The sequence below is a fragment of the Sinocyclocheilus grahami genome, unplaced genomic scaffold (genome assembly GCF_001515645.1).
Source record: "Sinocyclocheilus grahami isolate Dianchi unplaced genomic scaffold, SAMN03320097.WGS_v1.1 scaffold68.1, whole genome shotgun sequence".
NCBI classification, from domain to species: Eukaryota; Metazoa; Chordata; class Actinopteri; order Cypriniformes; family Cyprinidae; genus Sinocyclocheilus; species Sinocyclocheilus grahami.
Genome location: NW_015505247.1, coordinates 1659331 through 1676538, shown reverse-complemented (window position 1 = coordinate 1676538; position 17208 = coordinate 1659331). Strand labels below are relative to the sequence as shown.

General features: G+C 36.9%; 1 protein-coding gene across 2 annotated transcripts in view; it reads left to right on the top strand.

Moving 5' to 3' along the window:
• The window catches only part of LOC107585258 (S1 RNA-binding domain-containing protein 1-like), a 53365-nt gene extending 40561 nt beyond the window's left edge, over positions 1–12804 (top strand). Inside the window, exons 18-21 of one of the 2 annotated variants that reach the window (XM_016272200.1) lie at positions 849–1016; positions 3360–3512; positions 9044–9228; positions 12169–12804. In XM_016272200.1, coding sequence (XP_016127686.1) covers positions 849–1016; positions 3360–3512; positions 9044–9228; positions 12169–12461 — 799 coding nt within the window. In that variant the 3' untranslated portion in view covers positions 12462–12804. Of the gene's footprint in view, positions 1–848; positions 1017–3359; positions 3517–9043; positions 9229–12168 lie in introns of those variants that run through there. The other variant, XM_016272201.1, reaches the window with a different exon arrangement.
• The last annotated feature ends 4404 nt before the right edge of the window (positions 12805–17208 follow it).

Here is a 17208-nt window from a genome sequence, read left to right as displayed (position 1 = left end):
GTACTTAGACACCTATACATCACTATTCAGAGCTGGAAAGCTGTGTGATCCCATTAAGAGGCAGGGTTAAATGCTCGTGAGGTAGGGATCAGGTCATCTGTTTACCTGACTTTAAATGAGCTCTCAGTACCAGAGCTCCAGACGACGTGTTTGTGGCTCCAGCATTATTCGCCCCTTATTTATAAGTGATGACATACAATGTTTACATAGCTGCTTTTAGGGGAGCTGCCACTTCGAATTGCCCATACAGTCTCACAAAAAATAAAAAATAAAATCTCAATGCCTTTCTGTTTTGTATGGAAAGGTCAAAAAGATTATAAGATCTTAAGCAGCCATTTGGTAATTCTGCTGGAAAAAGTTCTCAATATTTTACTAATATCTGACTTCTTGTTTGTGAACATGTAGGGATTACATAAATATGAAAAGGAATTTCCATGGTCTTGGGTGGACTTCTGTGAAGCTCTTTATTCAGGATGTGTGGTTAATGCTGGGTATTGACATATAAAGCAATGACTAATTCCAAAAACAAACAGGAATTGAACCTGCTGGTCAAGCGGGAAAATGTGAGAGATTAAGTTTAGGTTTTTTGGACCGAATAACTTATATCTGACTCAAGAATCACTTACATCACTTAAATATTGTGACCTAAGAAGTTTCATTGCATAAAGCATAAAAGGTGTCTTTAAGGACGTTTCTGAACTTCAGAGAAAAATAGCAATACTTGCTAGCCTAGCCCATTAGTGAAAAAATGTAGAAAACATAAAAACATTTTTTAATCCTATTTGTTTTGAATGTTGAGGTAAGATTTTCCTTTTTTTTTTTTTAAGTTATGTGTTTTGTTTTATCAGGCACATAGCAGGTCTGAACGCAGGGCGAGCACGCAGTATAATGGAGTGGAAAGAAAAGAATGGGCCTTTTCTCAACAGAGAACAGCTGAAACTGGTCAAAGGCCTCGGTCCTAAGAGCTTTCAACAGTGTGCCGGCTTCATCAGGATCAACCCTGAGACAGTACGCAGGTACACGGCCGATTCATACCACTTCTACAGTTACATGTTTTTGCACCAAGCTGCCTTTATACCATGTAGTGGTGAGTGGGATAAGATGTGTCGCCCCCTTAATCTGAAATAAAAAATGTTTTGTCACATTACCATATATTTTTAAAATGCCAGTGTGCAAAATTATATAAATTATTTCTCTAAAATTAGCCATGAGTTGTTAAATTAAACATTTTTCATATGTGTTTGAGGTAAGATTTTCCTTTTTTTTTTTTTAAGTTATGTGTTTTGTTTTATCAGGCACATAGCAGGTCTGAACGCAGGGCGAGCACGCAGTATAATGGAGTGGAAAGAAAAGAATGGGCCTTTTCTCAACAGAGAACAGCTGAAACTGGTCAAAGGCCTCGGTCCTAAGAGCTTTCAACAGTGTGCCGGCTTCATCAGGATCAACCCTGAGACAGTACGCAGGTACACGGCCGATTCATACCACTTCTACAGTTACATGTTTTTGCACCAAGCTGCCTTTATACCATGTAGTGGTGAGTGGGATAAGATGTGTCGCCCCCTTAATCTGAAATAAAAAATGTTTTGTCACATTACCATATATTTTTTAAATGCCAGTGTGCAAAATTATATAAATTATTTCTCTAAAATTAGCCATGAGTTGTTAAATTAAACATTTTTCATATGTGCTTTGGTTAAGATGTGCCAGTGGCTTAACCAATAGTAATGGTGAGTTTTGCCTACAAATGCCAAAAATACTATTACAATTGTTAATTCATTTTAAAGCTGCAGTCTGTAACTTTTTTTGGTTAAAAATAATCCGAAATCAATATTTGAGCAAGTACATAACCAGCCAGTGTTCAAAACTATCGCCTTACTTTAGCCCGATTCACAACGGTTAGCTTATAATAATGTTTTCTAATTTGAGTGGTATGGGTAGGTTTTTGTGGGAAGTTCGAGCATGCCGCTGCGTCATTACATCACGTCTGTAAACATAAAGAAGTTGTCCTGGCTACTAGGCTATCGCATGTGAGGATCTTGCAGGTGGCCGATCGTTTATAGCCTTTTCTCACAGCAGCCAGAATAATTAAATGTATCATTTTGATGGCGGATTGTAATCCATAAAGGATTATGAGTTTATGAAACACATGTGAATGAAATGAAATTATATTCCAGTTATAAATGGGTTTCTGATTACAGATAGCCTGGGATTACAAAGATTTGTATTTGAAAGAAAACCAGTTCGAAGGGAGCATAATTTGCTTTTTGGGTTAAAATAATTTCTTAATAGGAAATTCGAAGAGTATGATAATTAGATTAGACTGTAGAAATTGAGATCTACACACTAATACACACTATACTCAGTCACCAATGCTGATGTTGTTAACATTAATCATTTGAGAATAAAGTATAACAATAATAATAATTTGAACGGTTTAATGTGATGTGAGCTAACCGATCTTTAGATTTAATCACCATTGGTAGCGAGATTTATGGCAATGCTTTTTTCCTCAGTTGGTCAGAACAAACGTGGCAGACTTGTTACTTACTTGTTCAGATGGCAATATATACGGTGAAAATTCTTATTTGGCTCATATTCCAAGACGTAGGCTAGAATCTGTGATTGCGAAGTACAGTAAATATCCACACCGGTGCGGTGACTGACTGCCACACATACGCTTCAGAACATTCGATTCATCCGTGCTGGAGCCATGCAGACTCACAACACAGGCAAGCTAGATAATTCCGCAATGCTGCAATTCCAGGATTTCAAACAGAGATGGCGAAAAAGAGGCAAAATTTACAGACTGCAGCTTTAATTAATTAATTCATTTAATTAATATTATTAATAATTATTAGTACTTTTAATATCACAAGTGACTTAAATTGACTTTTGCATAAAATTTTTCTGAATATTAAACCTTTTGGCTGACTGATGAAAATGTAATTGCTGTGCAGAAAATAAGAATTTGGAAAGGGATTGTTTTTATTTTACTCATGTACTTATCATTTATATTCTTATTTTTGGGGCAACTTAAGGCAAGGTGTGTCACTTGACCATTTTTTACTTTTTAGTTTTATAGTTATATGTTATAGACGCTTTATTCTAATTTCAGTTGATAATCTCATAATCTCATCCATATGTATTATAATGCATCATGATATCATCAGAATTGAAAGATTTGATTTCTTCTTCTAGAAGGCAACTAAAAAGTGGCACAGCTTACCACAATGTCTAAAAAATGAAAAAGAAATATTTAAGATATACACAATACAATTTGTAGGCCACTAATCACATGTAAAAGCAAATTTATAAATCAGACATTTTACTCTCAATGTTTTTTGTAATTGTGCTTCAAGTAGTATTGACTCTGGAGGGAACGAAGGCCTCAAGGTTCCTCTGAAACAGACAGCTGAGAAGAAAAAAGTTAAGGGCTCTGGGAGCGCCTCTAACCAGTTTAACCCACTGGACCAAACCTGCATCCACCCTGAATCCTACAGCATCGCCTTGAGGTGAGAACAGAGCGTGGCACTGAACTATAACATTACTGCACTACTGCATATGATCATTGGATCTGCTTAAGGATTGATCCAAGTGGTAACAAGTGTTTACCTCAAGTAGGAGCATCTGGTCCCGTGTTGCTCAGTGTGAGAGTTGTGCAAGCTGTTGCCACTCATATGAAAAGCACATTCAGCGTGTGCTCAGCACTCTCTGGCAGTGAATGACGCTCTCCCCACAGCTGTGCTGCTCAAGTCTGTTTAGACTACTCCAATCTGACACTTGTGCCTGTTGCTTCCAGAAGATGTGCACACGGATGCCCTGTGGTTTGGATGTGCTTGCGTGCATGACAGCTGCAAGTTAAATCAAAATCAGTGTGTGCATGTGAAAGAGGTTTTTGAAAATTGAATATGAACCGTGGGCAAGGCATCCAAATGCTGTGGAATTTGGAGGATTTATTGGTGAATGGCAACTATAATTTAGGAACAAGACATTCACTGCCTATTACTCACTTTTTTCATTTCCTTCATGGCTGATGTCGTACTTTGGCTTCAGTTGTAGCATAGTGTGTGTACTCAAAAAAAGTAAAACAAAGAAAGTTATGACTTAAATTAAGAGGAAATTGAAGATTCTATACTATTTGTAGGCCACTAATCGCATGTAAATGCAAATTTATATTGATATTATTGTATTGATATTATTATTCTAATTATAATGTCAATTATATTATATACAATTGATATTATAATTATCTTTATACAATATAATTTATAATAAATGTGTGTATAAAATTGGATTAGTAGTATTATATAGTATTATGTATAATATTCTATTTGTATTTTATTTGTAATTTAATACACATTTTCATTACAAAATTGTATATTTCATATACATTTTATAAAATTGTATATTTTTATTAAATCAATAGAATTAATATTTAGAATTATTAATATATTATTTAAATAGAATTATATATAGTTAGTATTTTACAAATTATATTGCATAATAATAAATTGAATATTTAACAAAATGTAAAAATTAATATTGATTAAATAGATTTAAAATTGAACACCTTCACTGGTGGTCTGAGACTTGTGGACACCTCTGTATATGCATGTGTGAATCATATGCTTTTCCATCCACTCCTTCTTTGCCTTATCTGTCATCAGAGGTCTAATAAAGCCACTTAGGGGCATGGAGTGGGGGAATATTCACCCTGTTATATCCTCCCTCTTCTCCTCCCTATCTGTTTGTTTTCATTTCTCTCTGTTAGGCTTCATTTCCAACTAAACCAGGCAGAAAAGCCTCCCTTGTAGTCCCCTGTATTATCACCATTCTCTATCGTTACCAAATGCTGTGCTAATGGATGTTGCTCCACTCCAATTGCCATCATGAGCCCAGGCATATTTTTCTTGGAGTAACAGGATTTGATTAAACATGGCCACCTGCAGTGCTGAGTTGGTAATGTAGCATCCAGCTAATGTAGAGGACTTTAACAAGGGTTTTAGGGGGCTTGGGAGGAATTCTGGGTATTGCTAATAAATTCGATCAAATATGTTGCGATCTTCAGCCAGGGCTGGAATCATAAGGCTAATGATGCGAGCAGGCCATCTGTATTCTGTTCTTGTGCCAACTCTGGCGCTCCAGAGGGACAGCTGGAGGGAAGCACAGTGTCCCTGACCAACATCACGGAAATCTGTGCAGGACCAGTGGAGAATGATGGGTAGTTGCCGTTGGGCAATATGAGTGCTTGAGTAATTTGTTGAAACTGGTAGACACACAGGTATATGTGTGAAAGTAATTTACAAGCAGGTGTTGTCAGGACACATGCTTGTGTCTGACTTTTCAGTTAATTTTCCACTGGAAATTTGGTTCTGTTTTTTTGTATAATTTTTAACATTCACCATATGGTGATTAATGTGGAATAGGATTTTTGGTGATTTGTTTGCAGTAGATGTGTCACTTGAGAGACAAGCTGGAATTCATCTGCAGTGTGTGCATGCGTTTCTGTTACTCTTTGCATTTTCATCACCTCATAACTCAAAGGCCCAACAGAGCCTATGATTTTTTTGTTTCACTAGATCTAGTTCTGCTCTAGAACTGTTAGATGTTTCAAAGTGAGCAAGAAAGGCTGCTTTTGGCATTGCACTTCTGTACTTGCACTTCATAGTATTGAAAATGTATGGGGTTTGGTTTGTTCTTAGCAGGTTTAACTCTAAGATTATTTTGATGCATAACTCATCCCATAGTGTTTTTGTTAAGGTATGATAACTATTTCACATTGTAGCTGTTTTTCGTGTATTTTTGATCAAATAAAATAAATGCAATATTGTTGAGCATAAGAGATTTCTTATAAAAAATTAAAAAAAAAAAAAACCTTTGATATTTCTTACCATTAGTGCTGTTGTTGCTGTGGAGGCTGCTGAATATGCAGTGTCACTTGAATGACTCGGTTCTGCAGTTCTTTCATCAAATCTTTTACTTGAGAGACAAGCTGGAATTCATCTGCAGTGTGTGCATGCGTTTCTGTTACTCTTTGCATTTTCATCACCTCATAACTCAAAGGCCCAACAGAGCCTATGATTTTTTGTTTCACTAGATCTAGTTCTGCTCTAGAACTGTTAGATGTTTCAAAGTGAGCAAGAAAGGCTGCTTTTGGCATTGCACTTCTGTACTTGCACTTCATAGTATTGAAAATGTATGGGTTTTGGTTTGTTCTTAGCAGGTTTAACTCTAAGAAATTATTTTGATGCATAACTCATCCCATAGTGTTTTTGTTAAGGTATGATAACTTGAATTGTGCAGGTTGTTGAGGAGAGGTATGTTGTTCACCTGGTGGACTATAAAACGTCACCTATCACCAGCCGTATTTAGAACATATTTTTGGGGGGTTGGATTAAATTCTTTTGAATTAAAGAAACACCTAGCAACTTGCTAACAGCCACCCAGAACACCCTAGCAACAACCTAGAGCACCCTAACAACCACATAGCAAAGCACATAGCTTTGGAGACCACTACACCTTATCATTGGGTCTCATTTCTTAATAATTGTGTGGATTATTCGGAATCTGGAGGTTATCCATTTGCATAAAACATGCTCAAATTGTCTCCGTATTCTTCACAACTTCCCTTTTATCACTCTCAGCAAACATATGCAATCTGAAGATGCAATCTCTCATTAACCAGCTATACATGCCTTTATTTGCATTTTTATGCAGAGGCAGCCATAACACACTTGTTCTTACACTTTTACTGTATATGATGAAAAGTATTGTATAAAGAGAAGTATCTATATATATAAAATGTAATCTAAATGCTTTTATAAGGCCACCCAGAGTATGTGATTTTTCTATACATGGGATTTCAGTTGTTCCTACGTTTTTTGGTAAATTTGAAATATATTTCACCCATTGTTTTTTTTAGACAGGAAAGGCATCATTTTCGGCTGCTTTTGGCATTGCACTTCTGTACTTGCACTTCATAGTATTGAAAATGTATGGGGTTTGGTTTGTTCTTAGCAGGTTTAACTCTAAGATTATTTTGATGCATAACTCATCCCATAGTGTTTTTGTTAAGGTATGATAACTTGAATTGTGCAGGTTGTTGAGGAGAGGTATGTTGTTCACCTGGTGGACTATAAAACGTCACCTATCACCAGCCGTATTTAGAACATATTTTTGGGGGGTTGGATTAAATTCTTTTGAATTAAAGAAACACCTAGCAACTTGCTAACAGCCACCCAGAACACCCTAGCAACAACCTAGATCACCCTAACAACCACATAGCAAAGCACATAGCTTTGGAGACCACTACACCTTATCATTGGGTCTCATTTCTTAATAATTGTGTGGATTATTCGGAATCTGGAGGTTATTCATTTGCATAAAACATGCTCAAATTGTCTCCGTATTCTTCACAACTTCCCTTTTATCACTCTCAGCAAACATATGCAATCTGAAGATGCAATCTCTCATTAACCAGCTATACATGCCTTTATTTGCATTTTATGCAGAGGCAGCCATAACACACTTGTTCTTACACTTTTACTGTATATGATGAAAAGTATTGTATAAAGAGAAGTATCTATATATATAAAATGTAATCTAAATGCTTTTATAAGGCCACCCAGAGTATGTGATTTTTCTGTACATGGGATTTCAGTTGTTCCTACGTTTTTTGGTAAATTTGAAATATATTTCACCCATTGTTTTTTTTAGACAGGAAAGGCATCATTTTACCAACGTTTACCATCTAACCTGACAGAACTGGAGAGGATCTGCAAGGAGGGATGGCAGAGGATCCCCAAATCCAGGTGTGAAGAACTTGTTGCATCTTTCCCAAAAAGACTCATGGCTGTATTCGATCAAAAGGGTGCTTCTACTAAATACTGAGCAAAGGGTCTGAATACTTAGGACCATGTGTTATTTCAGTTTTTCTTTTTTAATAAATCTGCAAAAATGTCAACAATTCTGTGTTTTTCTGTCAATATGGGGTGCTGTGTGTACATTAATGAGGAAAAAAAATTAACTTAAATGATTTTAGCAAATGGCTGCAATATAACAAAGAGTGACAAATTTAAGGGGGTCTGAATACTTTCCGTACCCACTGTATATATAGGGTTCCAAAACCAATGTTTTGTTTTTCTTTTATGCTTAATAGTAAAGCACTAATATAAAGCTGTTCTTTTTGGAGGCATCTGGAGAATCTGGAAGTGTCACCACTGGGCGTTTATTTATTTATTTATTTTTAATCCATTTCAGTGCAACTATAAAATCTAATAATTATTTGCCTAATGATTGCCACCCATACACACAGTATGCTGTATATTTACATATTGTGGTAATTTTTCGATTTGCAGTATATGGTCCTAACAGACCTACTATGCAGCACAGTATGAAGCTGAAGGTTAACCAGTGTCTCAGTCTTACAGTTCATGATCACATCATGAATTAATATGCTCATCCTGAGCCAGAGCTTATGGGCTGTGCCAAGTAATAGGCCATGTGTAGATCTTTTTAGCTGGCTGTGTTTGGTCTGTGTTCCTGCTTCACTGCTCAAGCCTCAGCACTAACCTTTTCCTTTTATGTATGGTGCTCACAAGGCGGTTAGATTTATAGAGGGAGACAGAGTCTTCATCTCTGGGACTCTAGAAATCAAGATTTAGGGCATAATTAGTCTCACCTCCCCTCCCCTATCTACCTCCTCTCCCAGTCTTTGCTCCACTCCGTGTATCGGCCTTCAGGCTCCTCGCTAGTGTCGGGGGAGTTCCTCCACATGCACTGGGCTCTGAGAAGGGCTATTAAAAAGCCATTCTTTAAGACACCACCTCCCATGGACCTCAACACACCTCACTGCCTTAACACAGCATCTCAATCAAGTGTGTGTGTGTGTGTGTGTGTGTGTGTATGTGGAGTGTTTCTGAATACGAAATAAAGTTTGCAGAAGGTGTTATACGAAATCTCCTTAAAAACTGATAAAATGCACTTAAATTTGTTTCTCCACTTGTCAAGAAAGTAATTTTCTCTTCTTGCTCTCTTCATTCAGGTTTTTGTCTCAAATAGGTGGTAATTTGGATCAGATGGGCAGTGCTGTGCTCAGGCAGAGTATTGAGAGCAGTGTTAAGAGCAGAGGTCTGGATGTCTTGGCCAAATCTCTGGACACCACACCTGAGACTCTTCAGCTCATTGTGGATGGACTCACTCAGCCACCTGGCTTTGATATTCGTCAGGGTAAGAATCTATGATCTATGATGTGCCCTCTCTTTTTCCTCTACATACAGGACAGAATAATATTTGTATCTGAAGATAATTGCAGGACTCAAAAATAAAGATTACCCACTGGCCCGGGACAGTTAATATACAGTAACTCTTGCACTTTTTGTTGCCACAATCACATTTGTTAATTTTGTACATTAATTTTCTTGAAAACTGCTGATTTGTCACCAGGATAATGTTATCTATCTGACTAACATAGATGAGGTTTTATTGAAATTGTGAAAATGGCTTATGATAGTCTTTAGTAAGATTGCTTAACAATAGAGACAGAGTATGATGAAAATTACAGGCCTCTCTCATCTTTTTAAGTGGGAGAACTTGCACAATTGGTGGCTGACTAAATACTTTTTTGCCCCACTGTATATTTCTAGCAAGTATAAAATACATTTCCAAAAATTTAAATGTATTATTCTTTTGTGTTGGGTCCAGTGAAAAATCAAAACTACTGTCTCAGCAGAAAATAAAAATCCTTGTTGTTGTTCACCAAAAAATTAACGTTTATTATTTACTCACCCTCATGCAATTACAGACTCATTGACTTACTGTCTTACTGCAGAAGTTTAGCTGAATGTCTGGGCAGCTTTGCCAACATACTTTCATGGCAACCCATAACATTTTTTAAATTGGGTGAATTTGTTGCAAATTTGTACCATAATAATTTGTATGATCTCATTTGTTCATTTTCGTACATGCCAAAGGTTAGTTTTAGTTTTTTCTTGACTAAATACTTTTTTGCCCCACTGTATATTTCTAGCAAGTATAAAATACATTTCCAAAAATTTAAATGTATTATTCTTTTGTGTTGGGTCCAGTGAAAAATCAAAACTACTGTCTCAGCAGAAAATAAAAATCCTTGTTGTTGTTCACCAAAAAATTAACGTTTATTATTTACTCACCCTCATGCAATTACAGACTCATTGACTTACTGTCTTACTGCAGAAGTTTAGCTGAATGTCTGGGCAGCTTTGCCAACATACTTTCATGGCATTTTTTAAATTGGGTGAATTTGTTGCAAATTTGTACCATAATAATTTGTATGATCTCATTTGTTCATTTTCGTACATGCCAAAGGTTAGTTTTTGTTTTTTCTTTTCTTTTTTGCATGCATTTTTTTCTACAAATATCGTAGTTTTGAATGAATTCAAGTGAAATGGGCAACTCAAATAGTTTTCTCATGAGGTCAGGTTGACAACACGTTTCTGTGTGCTGCTTGGCCAATCTAATATAAATATCTCCTTTTGTATTCCACCAAAGAAGGTAGATCATATATACCGGTATTTGTCAAACAGCTAAGTAAATGATGAATTTTCATTTTTTGTTTGGTTGCTTTAAGAAATGTACATGTAGGATGACTCTACACATACAGACAGACAGGCAAATGTAAACTCAGCGCATGAACGTTTAAAATTTTCTATGATGTGGTTCGGATCGTAGCCTGTGGCAACATTTCATAGCAGAAGTTTACTGTACCTCAAGTTTCTACACAGATGAAGGTTTTGAAATCAGTTTAGCACTGCACAAACCAAAGTATTAAAGTACTTTCTCAACATGGCCGGTGCACAGATCACAGACAATGCTGGCATCTCGCTCTCTTTTCCTCCCTCCCTTATAACGATTCTCCTCCTGTCTCCCTTGAGTCCGTCTCTCGTCTGTGAGATGACTGGGCGGCGCTCCAGGCTTTTGAAGTCTTGCCGCATAATTTTGGGGAAGACCCGCATTATTAAAGCAGACCTGCCGACAGATATATCATTAATGAGAGAGAAAGCTGCGTAAAGAGGAAAGCAGAGTAGCCTTGATTTCAGTGCTAAAATCCCCCAGTGACTCTCCAAGTGAATAAAAACGACCAAACAACAAACGCCTCTTCTGGTTTTAATGTTAAGTTCAGACATCTGAGAAGACATTGTTTTCCTTCTGCGGGTGTTGATAGTAAATGTTATGTTTCATTAAATGTGACAGGATTGTAATTGAGATGAATGTCTTAACGTGTTTTCAGGGTTGGGGAGCAGAGTTCATTACATGCAGAGAAAGGTTTTCTTTGGGAACAGGAGGGGGTTTCATTTTTGTATTTGAAAAGATGATGACAGTGTTGGTTGAAGTTGAATTAGGACTCTTGTGGAGGAAAAACTATAATAAATTAATCTGAAAATGCCACAAAACATTTTTTGTACATTTTAATCAAGACCTTTAGCAGAGACGGTTGCAGGAGACTCCAGATGATGAGATGGCACCTCAGTGTCGTGCACTAGATAGGACACTAGCTTTCTCATCAGAAGGCTGCAGGCTCACTTCCCCTGGGTGGAAGCCTGATGGGCTCTGCTCTGTAGCCAGCTGTATAAATAACTGCCATGTGAGCAGTGCTCTAGGTGAGGTGTCCCGGATAAGAATAATCAGAGATGAATGTTTCCTGGACTGCAGAGCCTGCTGAGAGGCCATGTTTATGTAAAAAGCACCTCCCAAAGAAAATCACCCAAAAAACAGACAAAATGGACTCAGAAAGAAGAGGTTTGAGAGGCCTGGTAATTCTATTTGTTTTAAACCATTAGCTGAAGCTTGTTTCTAATGTCTAGCTTTGGAGTTCTTGGATCAGTTTGGAGGAGGGTGCTTAAGATTTGAAGGGAAGGAGGCTAATGTCAATCTTAGTCTCTGGAAAAAGACAAAATCTGTTTAAACATTCTATCATTCCTTCTTTCCGTCTTTGTTTCTAATGGTGCAGTGACATTGACCGTTGCTTGGTGAAATTTCGCAAATTCCAGTAATTTCAATAGGAATCCAAGTTTGTGATTTTTGTTCGAAGGCAAAAAAACTCCCCATCTACATTTTGCTCATGTTGAAGGTGGTCACGCGAATTCCACACCTTTACCTTAATTATTTTCTCTCTTTTTTTTTTCTCAATAGATTTTGAGCAGGCAGATTTCAAGCGGGAAATTGTGTCCATGAGTGACCTGCACGATGGAATGGTGCTAACGGGCCGTGTAACAAACACTGCTTTATTTGGAGCCTTTGTGGACATTGGAGTCGGACGTTCTGGTCTCATCCCAAAGCGTTTCATCACTCCGGATAAACTGCCTGTTGACCAGCGGCGAAGAAGCCTAGCTCTTGGCCCAGGTGAGCGGGTAGAGGTACGGGTCATGAATGTGGATCTTCAGAGGAATCGGATCACTCTGGACCTCATTAGGGTTCTCAGATAGGAACTATTAATTGAAGGTTTACTTTAGCCAAGTCTAGTTATTCAACTCGGCTTTCGTGTCACAAATGTGGAATAGTGTAAATGTTAACAGAAAAGGATGATTTTGCCGTACTGTATTTGACTGTGTGGAATGTGCTGAAATGACCAGGAAAATATTTTTATTTGAACTTTAGCAAGTGTCTTACTAATCAGTCTGCAAATAATATTAGATTTATATTATGTTTTTTCATATCTGGTGACATAAAAAGTTGATACCTTTTTGTTCATGTTCGAAGATGCAGTTTTGTTCTGCTTTACCCTTGACCTGCTGTTACTGTAGTTTTCAAAATCTTCAATAAAATAGATACCATGCTCTGTGAAACATGACAGGATTATAATTTACATGAATGTCTTCATCTTCCCAAATATGACGGTTCCTGTTGCAAGTGAAGCCCTTCCTAAACTATAGTCAGTTATATATTCTCAGCAAATTATTAGAATATTATGTGGAGGACAGTTAAATTGGTAAAAAATAATTTAGTTAAACATTATTGTCCTTAAAATAAAATTTTTTCTTAATGATACAAATACAATCCTTTTTTCACTCCCATTCATACCTTTGCAGCCCCCAATTTACCAACTTGTGGAAAAATTGATGAATGCAATTATATGCAAACCTGAATGCAGTTAATAATAATATTATTTAAAATAATAATACTTAAATATGAAAATTGTTCTTTTTACATAAGTATTGTTCTGTGTTTCTATGGCCCACTGTTAAGGCCTGTTCACACCAAGGAAGATAATGATATAGTTCTAAAAATCGTTCTCAATATTAAAGAATAGCAGAGTCCACACCACAGCTATAACGATAAAGGCAGAGAGAAACAATATCGTTGGATTTTTTTTCCAGCTGATGAATGATAAAAACATTGACAGCCAATCAGAATCAATCCTGCTATAACGAGCTCAAGAATTTAAAGCAGCAGACGAGCATGGGCATGGAATAAACAGACAATATTGTCCGCTGGTGTGGACGCTAATATAGTTATCTTTATAGTTATCGTTCTTGGTGTGAACGGGCCTTTACTGTAGTTTTATTCTAGTACAGCATAATTCTGATGCCTGAAGAGGGCGTTTCAGAGGCCTGTGATCCAGACACTGGATGCTGTTGCTATGGACCACTCAGGATGCAGCCACGGCCGCAGATGTTATGCTACCAAACTCAGGCCTGTTTGATTGACAGCCACTTATCAGGCAGAGAATGGGGGGCTTGTAAAAGCAGCTGCCACACTGCAATATGACTAGAGGCCGTGGGGAGAAAACTAAACCTAATTATCCTAGACAAGCCACGTGCTAATGAGCGCTTCAAAATTAATCCCACGCTCCCTCGTCTCTATTATCTAATCTGTTTGTGTTTATATGACACAAATTAAAAAAATGGATAAATAAGAAACCTGAGGTGCCCTAAGCACTTAAAACAAACCACAGGGACGGAATTCCAAATGAGTGTGTGATATTTGCATTGGGGACGTTGCTTTGTATTACAGAGAAGTTTCATCAGAACTCAGCTGCAGTGGAAGGATTGAAGCCTCATTGTATGATCAGGTGTGGTGGATTTTACATTGTTTTTATTCAATAATTCTGCCGTAATAAGTCACATTTCATTTTTGTAAACTTAAACTGCTCAAATTAATGTTTAGATATACGGATTCTGTTTTTCCATATCTCAATTGTTTTAATGTCTTACTAAACATTTTTTGTCTTGTATGCCATAAAATCTCACGAGGACGCTATAAAGGCCATGTACATAACCGTTCAAAAGTTTACTAAATCAAAAAGCGACAGTAAAGGCAATTTATAATGTATCAATCGATTTGTACTGAATTTCAAATAAATCGTTTCATCAAAGAATCCTGAAAAAAAAGTATCACAGTATACCACAATATTAAGACTGATAATAATAATAAATGTTTCTTGAGCACCAAATCAGCATATTAGAATGATTTCTGAAGAATCATCAGACACTGAAGACTGGAGTAATGATGCTGAAAGTTCAGCTTTGCCATCACAGGAATAAATTACATTTTAAAATATATTAAAATAGAAAAGAGTTATTTTAAATTGTAATAATAGTTTGCAATATTACTGTTTTTACTGTAATTTGATTGAATAATTGGAGATTTTGTGAGCATAAGAGAATTCTTTTCAAAACAAAAAATAGTGCTCTGTTATCTATGCTGTGTTAATTGATATGCAGTTTTTGATCACAGGTTCAAAGCCATGCATTTTCTTTTCTCATTTGCTGTTTGGACACAAAGATGCATTGCTCTGCTATTGTAGGGGGCTCACCAAGAAAGGCTGAGGGTACAATGGCTGGTCTTTATCACTGACTATATGGCAATATGTGTGCAACTCTTATTTTATTTACAGACTTCACCAGACCATTTTCTGGGATTTTCTAAGAGCTGCATGGCCTAAAGTCAGATAAGGAAAACGTGTGTGGATTTATGTGCACATGCTGCATTATATTTCTTAAAACATTTCTCCCCATTACATGTTTTTTCATTAGCTGAATTAAGAAAAGCACAGGGCTTAGATGTAATTTAAACATCTGGTCCAAACACGCAATGTCTTTGGCAATGATTATATGTGGAGAAAGGGTTATGAAACTGCCAGTTGATGATGTGATGAATGCAAAAACCCAGGGCAGAGTACCACTGTACCAAACCCACATACTCGCTGGAAAATTTTGGAAGTGACAATTGTGTTTAAATGTGGGAGTGAATCCCCCAAATCAGTAGTTCTCAACCAGGGAGCCGGGGCCCACTAGAGGGCCTCAAGATGACTTGAAACAGGGGTCTCCAACCCTGCTCCTGGAGAACTACCTTCCTACAGATATCAACTCCAACCCCAATCAAACACACCTGAACCAGCTAATCAAGGTGTTCAGGGTTACTTGATAATTGCAGGCAGGTGTGTTGACGCTATACCAACGTAGCGTCTTTTATAGCATCTGCACTTTTGGAGGAAAGAAATGTAGCAACCATTGATGTTATTGTCTGAGTCAGATTGAACACTGAACAGTCCTATACTTTGGGCTTGGATTTGAGCAATTCTAGACTCAGTGTTTTAAAAGTTTTACTAATTGTCCACACAGAAGAATGAAGCAGATTTAAATGATCGTGTCAAAAAGACTCAAACTGTTTAACTGCATATAACAGCTCCTCCAGCCAAGAGCAGAACACTTTTCTCTTTTTCAGTAAATCACGTCCCACAACTTCTACAACCACACACAACTTCCACACTGCACCCACTGCTGCCGTCATCAAACACAAGCAAATGAACGTACCACTAATGTGCCTGGACACTGAACTTCATGATTGAATCATTGAAAGCTTGTTCTGTACGCTTGTAAAAGCTTTGTATTAGTTGTATGGATTTCCCATGAAGCCAATATTGCGTTTACTAATTGTCCACACAGAAGAATGAAGCAGATTTAAATGATCGTGTCAAAAAGACTCAAACTGTTTAACTGCATATAACAGCTCCTCCAGCCAAGAGCAGAACACTTTTCTCTTTTTCAGTAAATCACGTCCCACAACTTCTACAACCACACACAACTTCCACACTGCACCCACTGCTGCCGTCATCAAACACAAGCAAATGAACGTACCACTAATGTGCCTGGACACTGAACTTCATGATTGAATCATTGAAAGCTTGTTCTGTACGCTTGTAAAAGCTTTGTATTAGATGTATGGATTTCCCTTGAAGCCAATATTGCAGTATGGTTGCAGTAAAATCTAGCCTACCATCCTACAGAAGAAAAACACTATGAGTGGAACTGGAATTTTACTGCAAAAGTACTTTGTGTTTCCAAGAGGAGTGAGGTTATATGTCCCTTTAGAGAGTTTGCTGTGTTCCCACTGTTAGTTTTTGAATGAGTTTTAACACTCCATTGGGAGAGAGACAGTTTGTACTTGTCTAGTTTGAGAAATGAGAGTGAATGGCTATAACTTATGTGGATGTGGTGCCTCTCAAGTGTAATGGGTTTTAGCTTGTTAAGAGTGTTGACAGTGAAGAGTGGATGGTGAGTAAGTAATGTAATGTAATTAATATAATGTGGTGATACAAGATTTTAGGTAAGATTTTATGTTTTTGAAAGTTTGCAAAAAGTCTTATATGCCAATTTATTCAATCACAAATACAGTACAAAACAAACAAACAGAAAAACAGTAATATTGTGAAATAATATTACAACTTACGGTAACTTTTTAGATTTAAAAATATTTTCAAATGTAATTTATTTTTGTGATGCCAAAACTGAATTTTCAGCAGCCATTACTCTAGTCTTCAGTGTCACATGATCCTTCAGAAACCATTCTAATATGCTGATTAGATGCTCAAGAACATTTTTTTTTATTATTTATCACAGTTGAATACAGTTGTGCTGCTTGATATTATTGTAGAAACTTTTTTTTTTTTTTTTAGAATTCTTTGATGAATAGAAAGAAGTCAAGTCACCTTTATTTGTATAGCGCTTTATACAATACTGGTTGTGTCAAAGCAGCTTTACAATGTCAAACAGGAAAATAGTTTGTCAATAATGCAAGAAGACAATAGCTGTGTCTCATTTAGAAGGCTGCGTCCTCCGGAGGTCGCATTCGAAGGCTGCATACGTCATCGAGGCTGTCTCATTTCAGAAAAGCAAGTAGGACACTCCGAATGCGACCTTCGAATGCGACCTTCTTTCACAGGAATTCGGA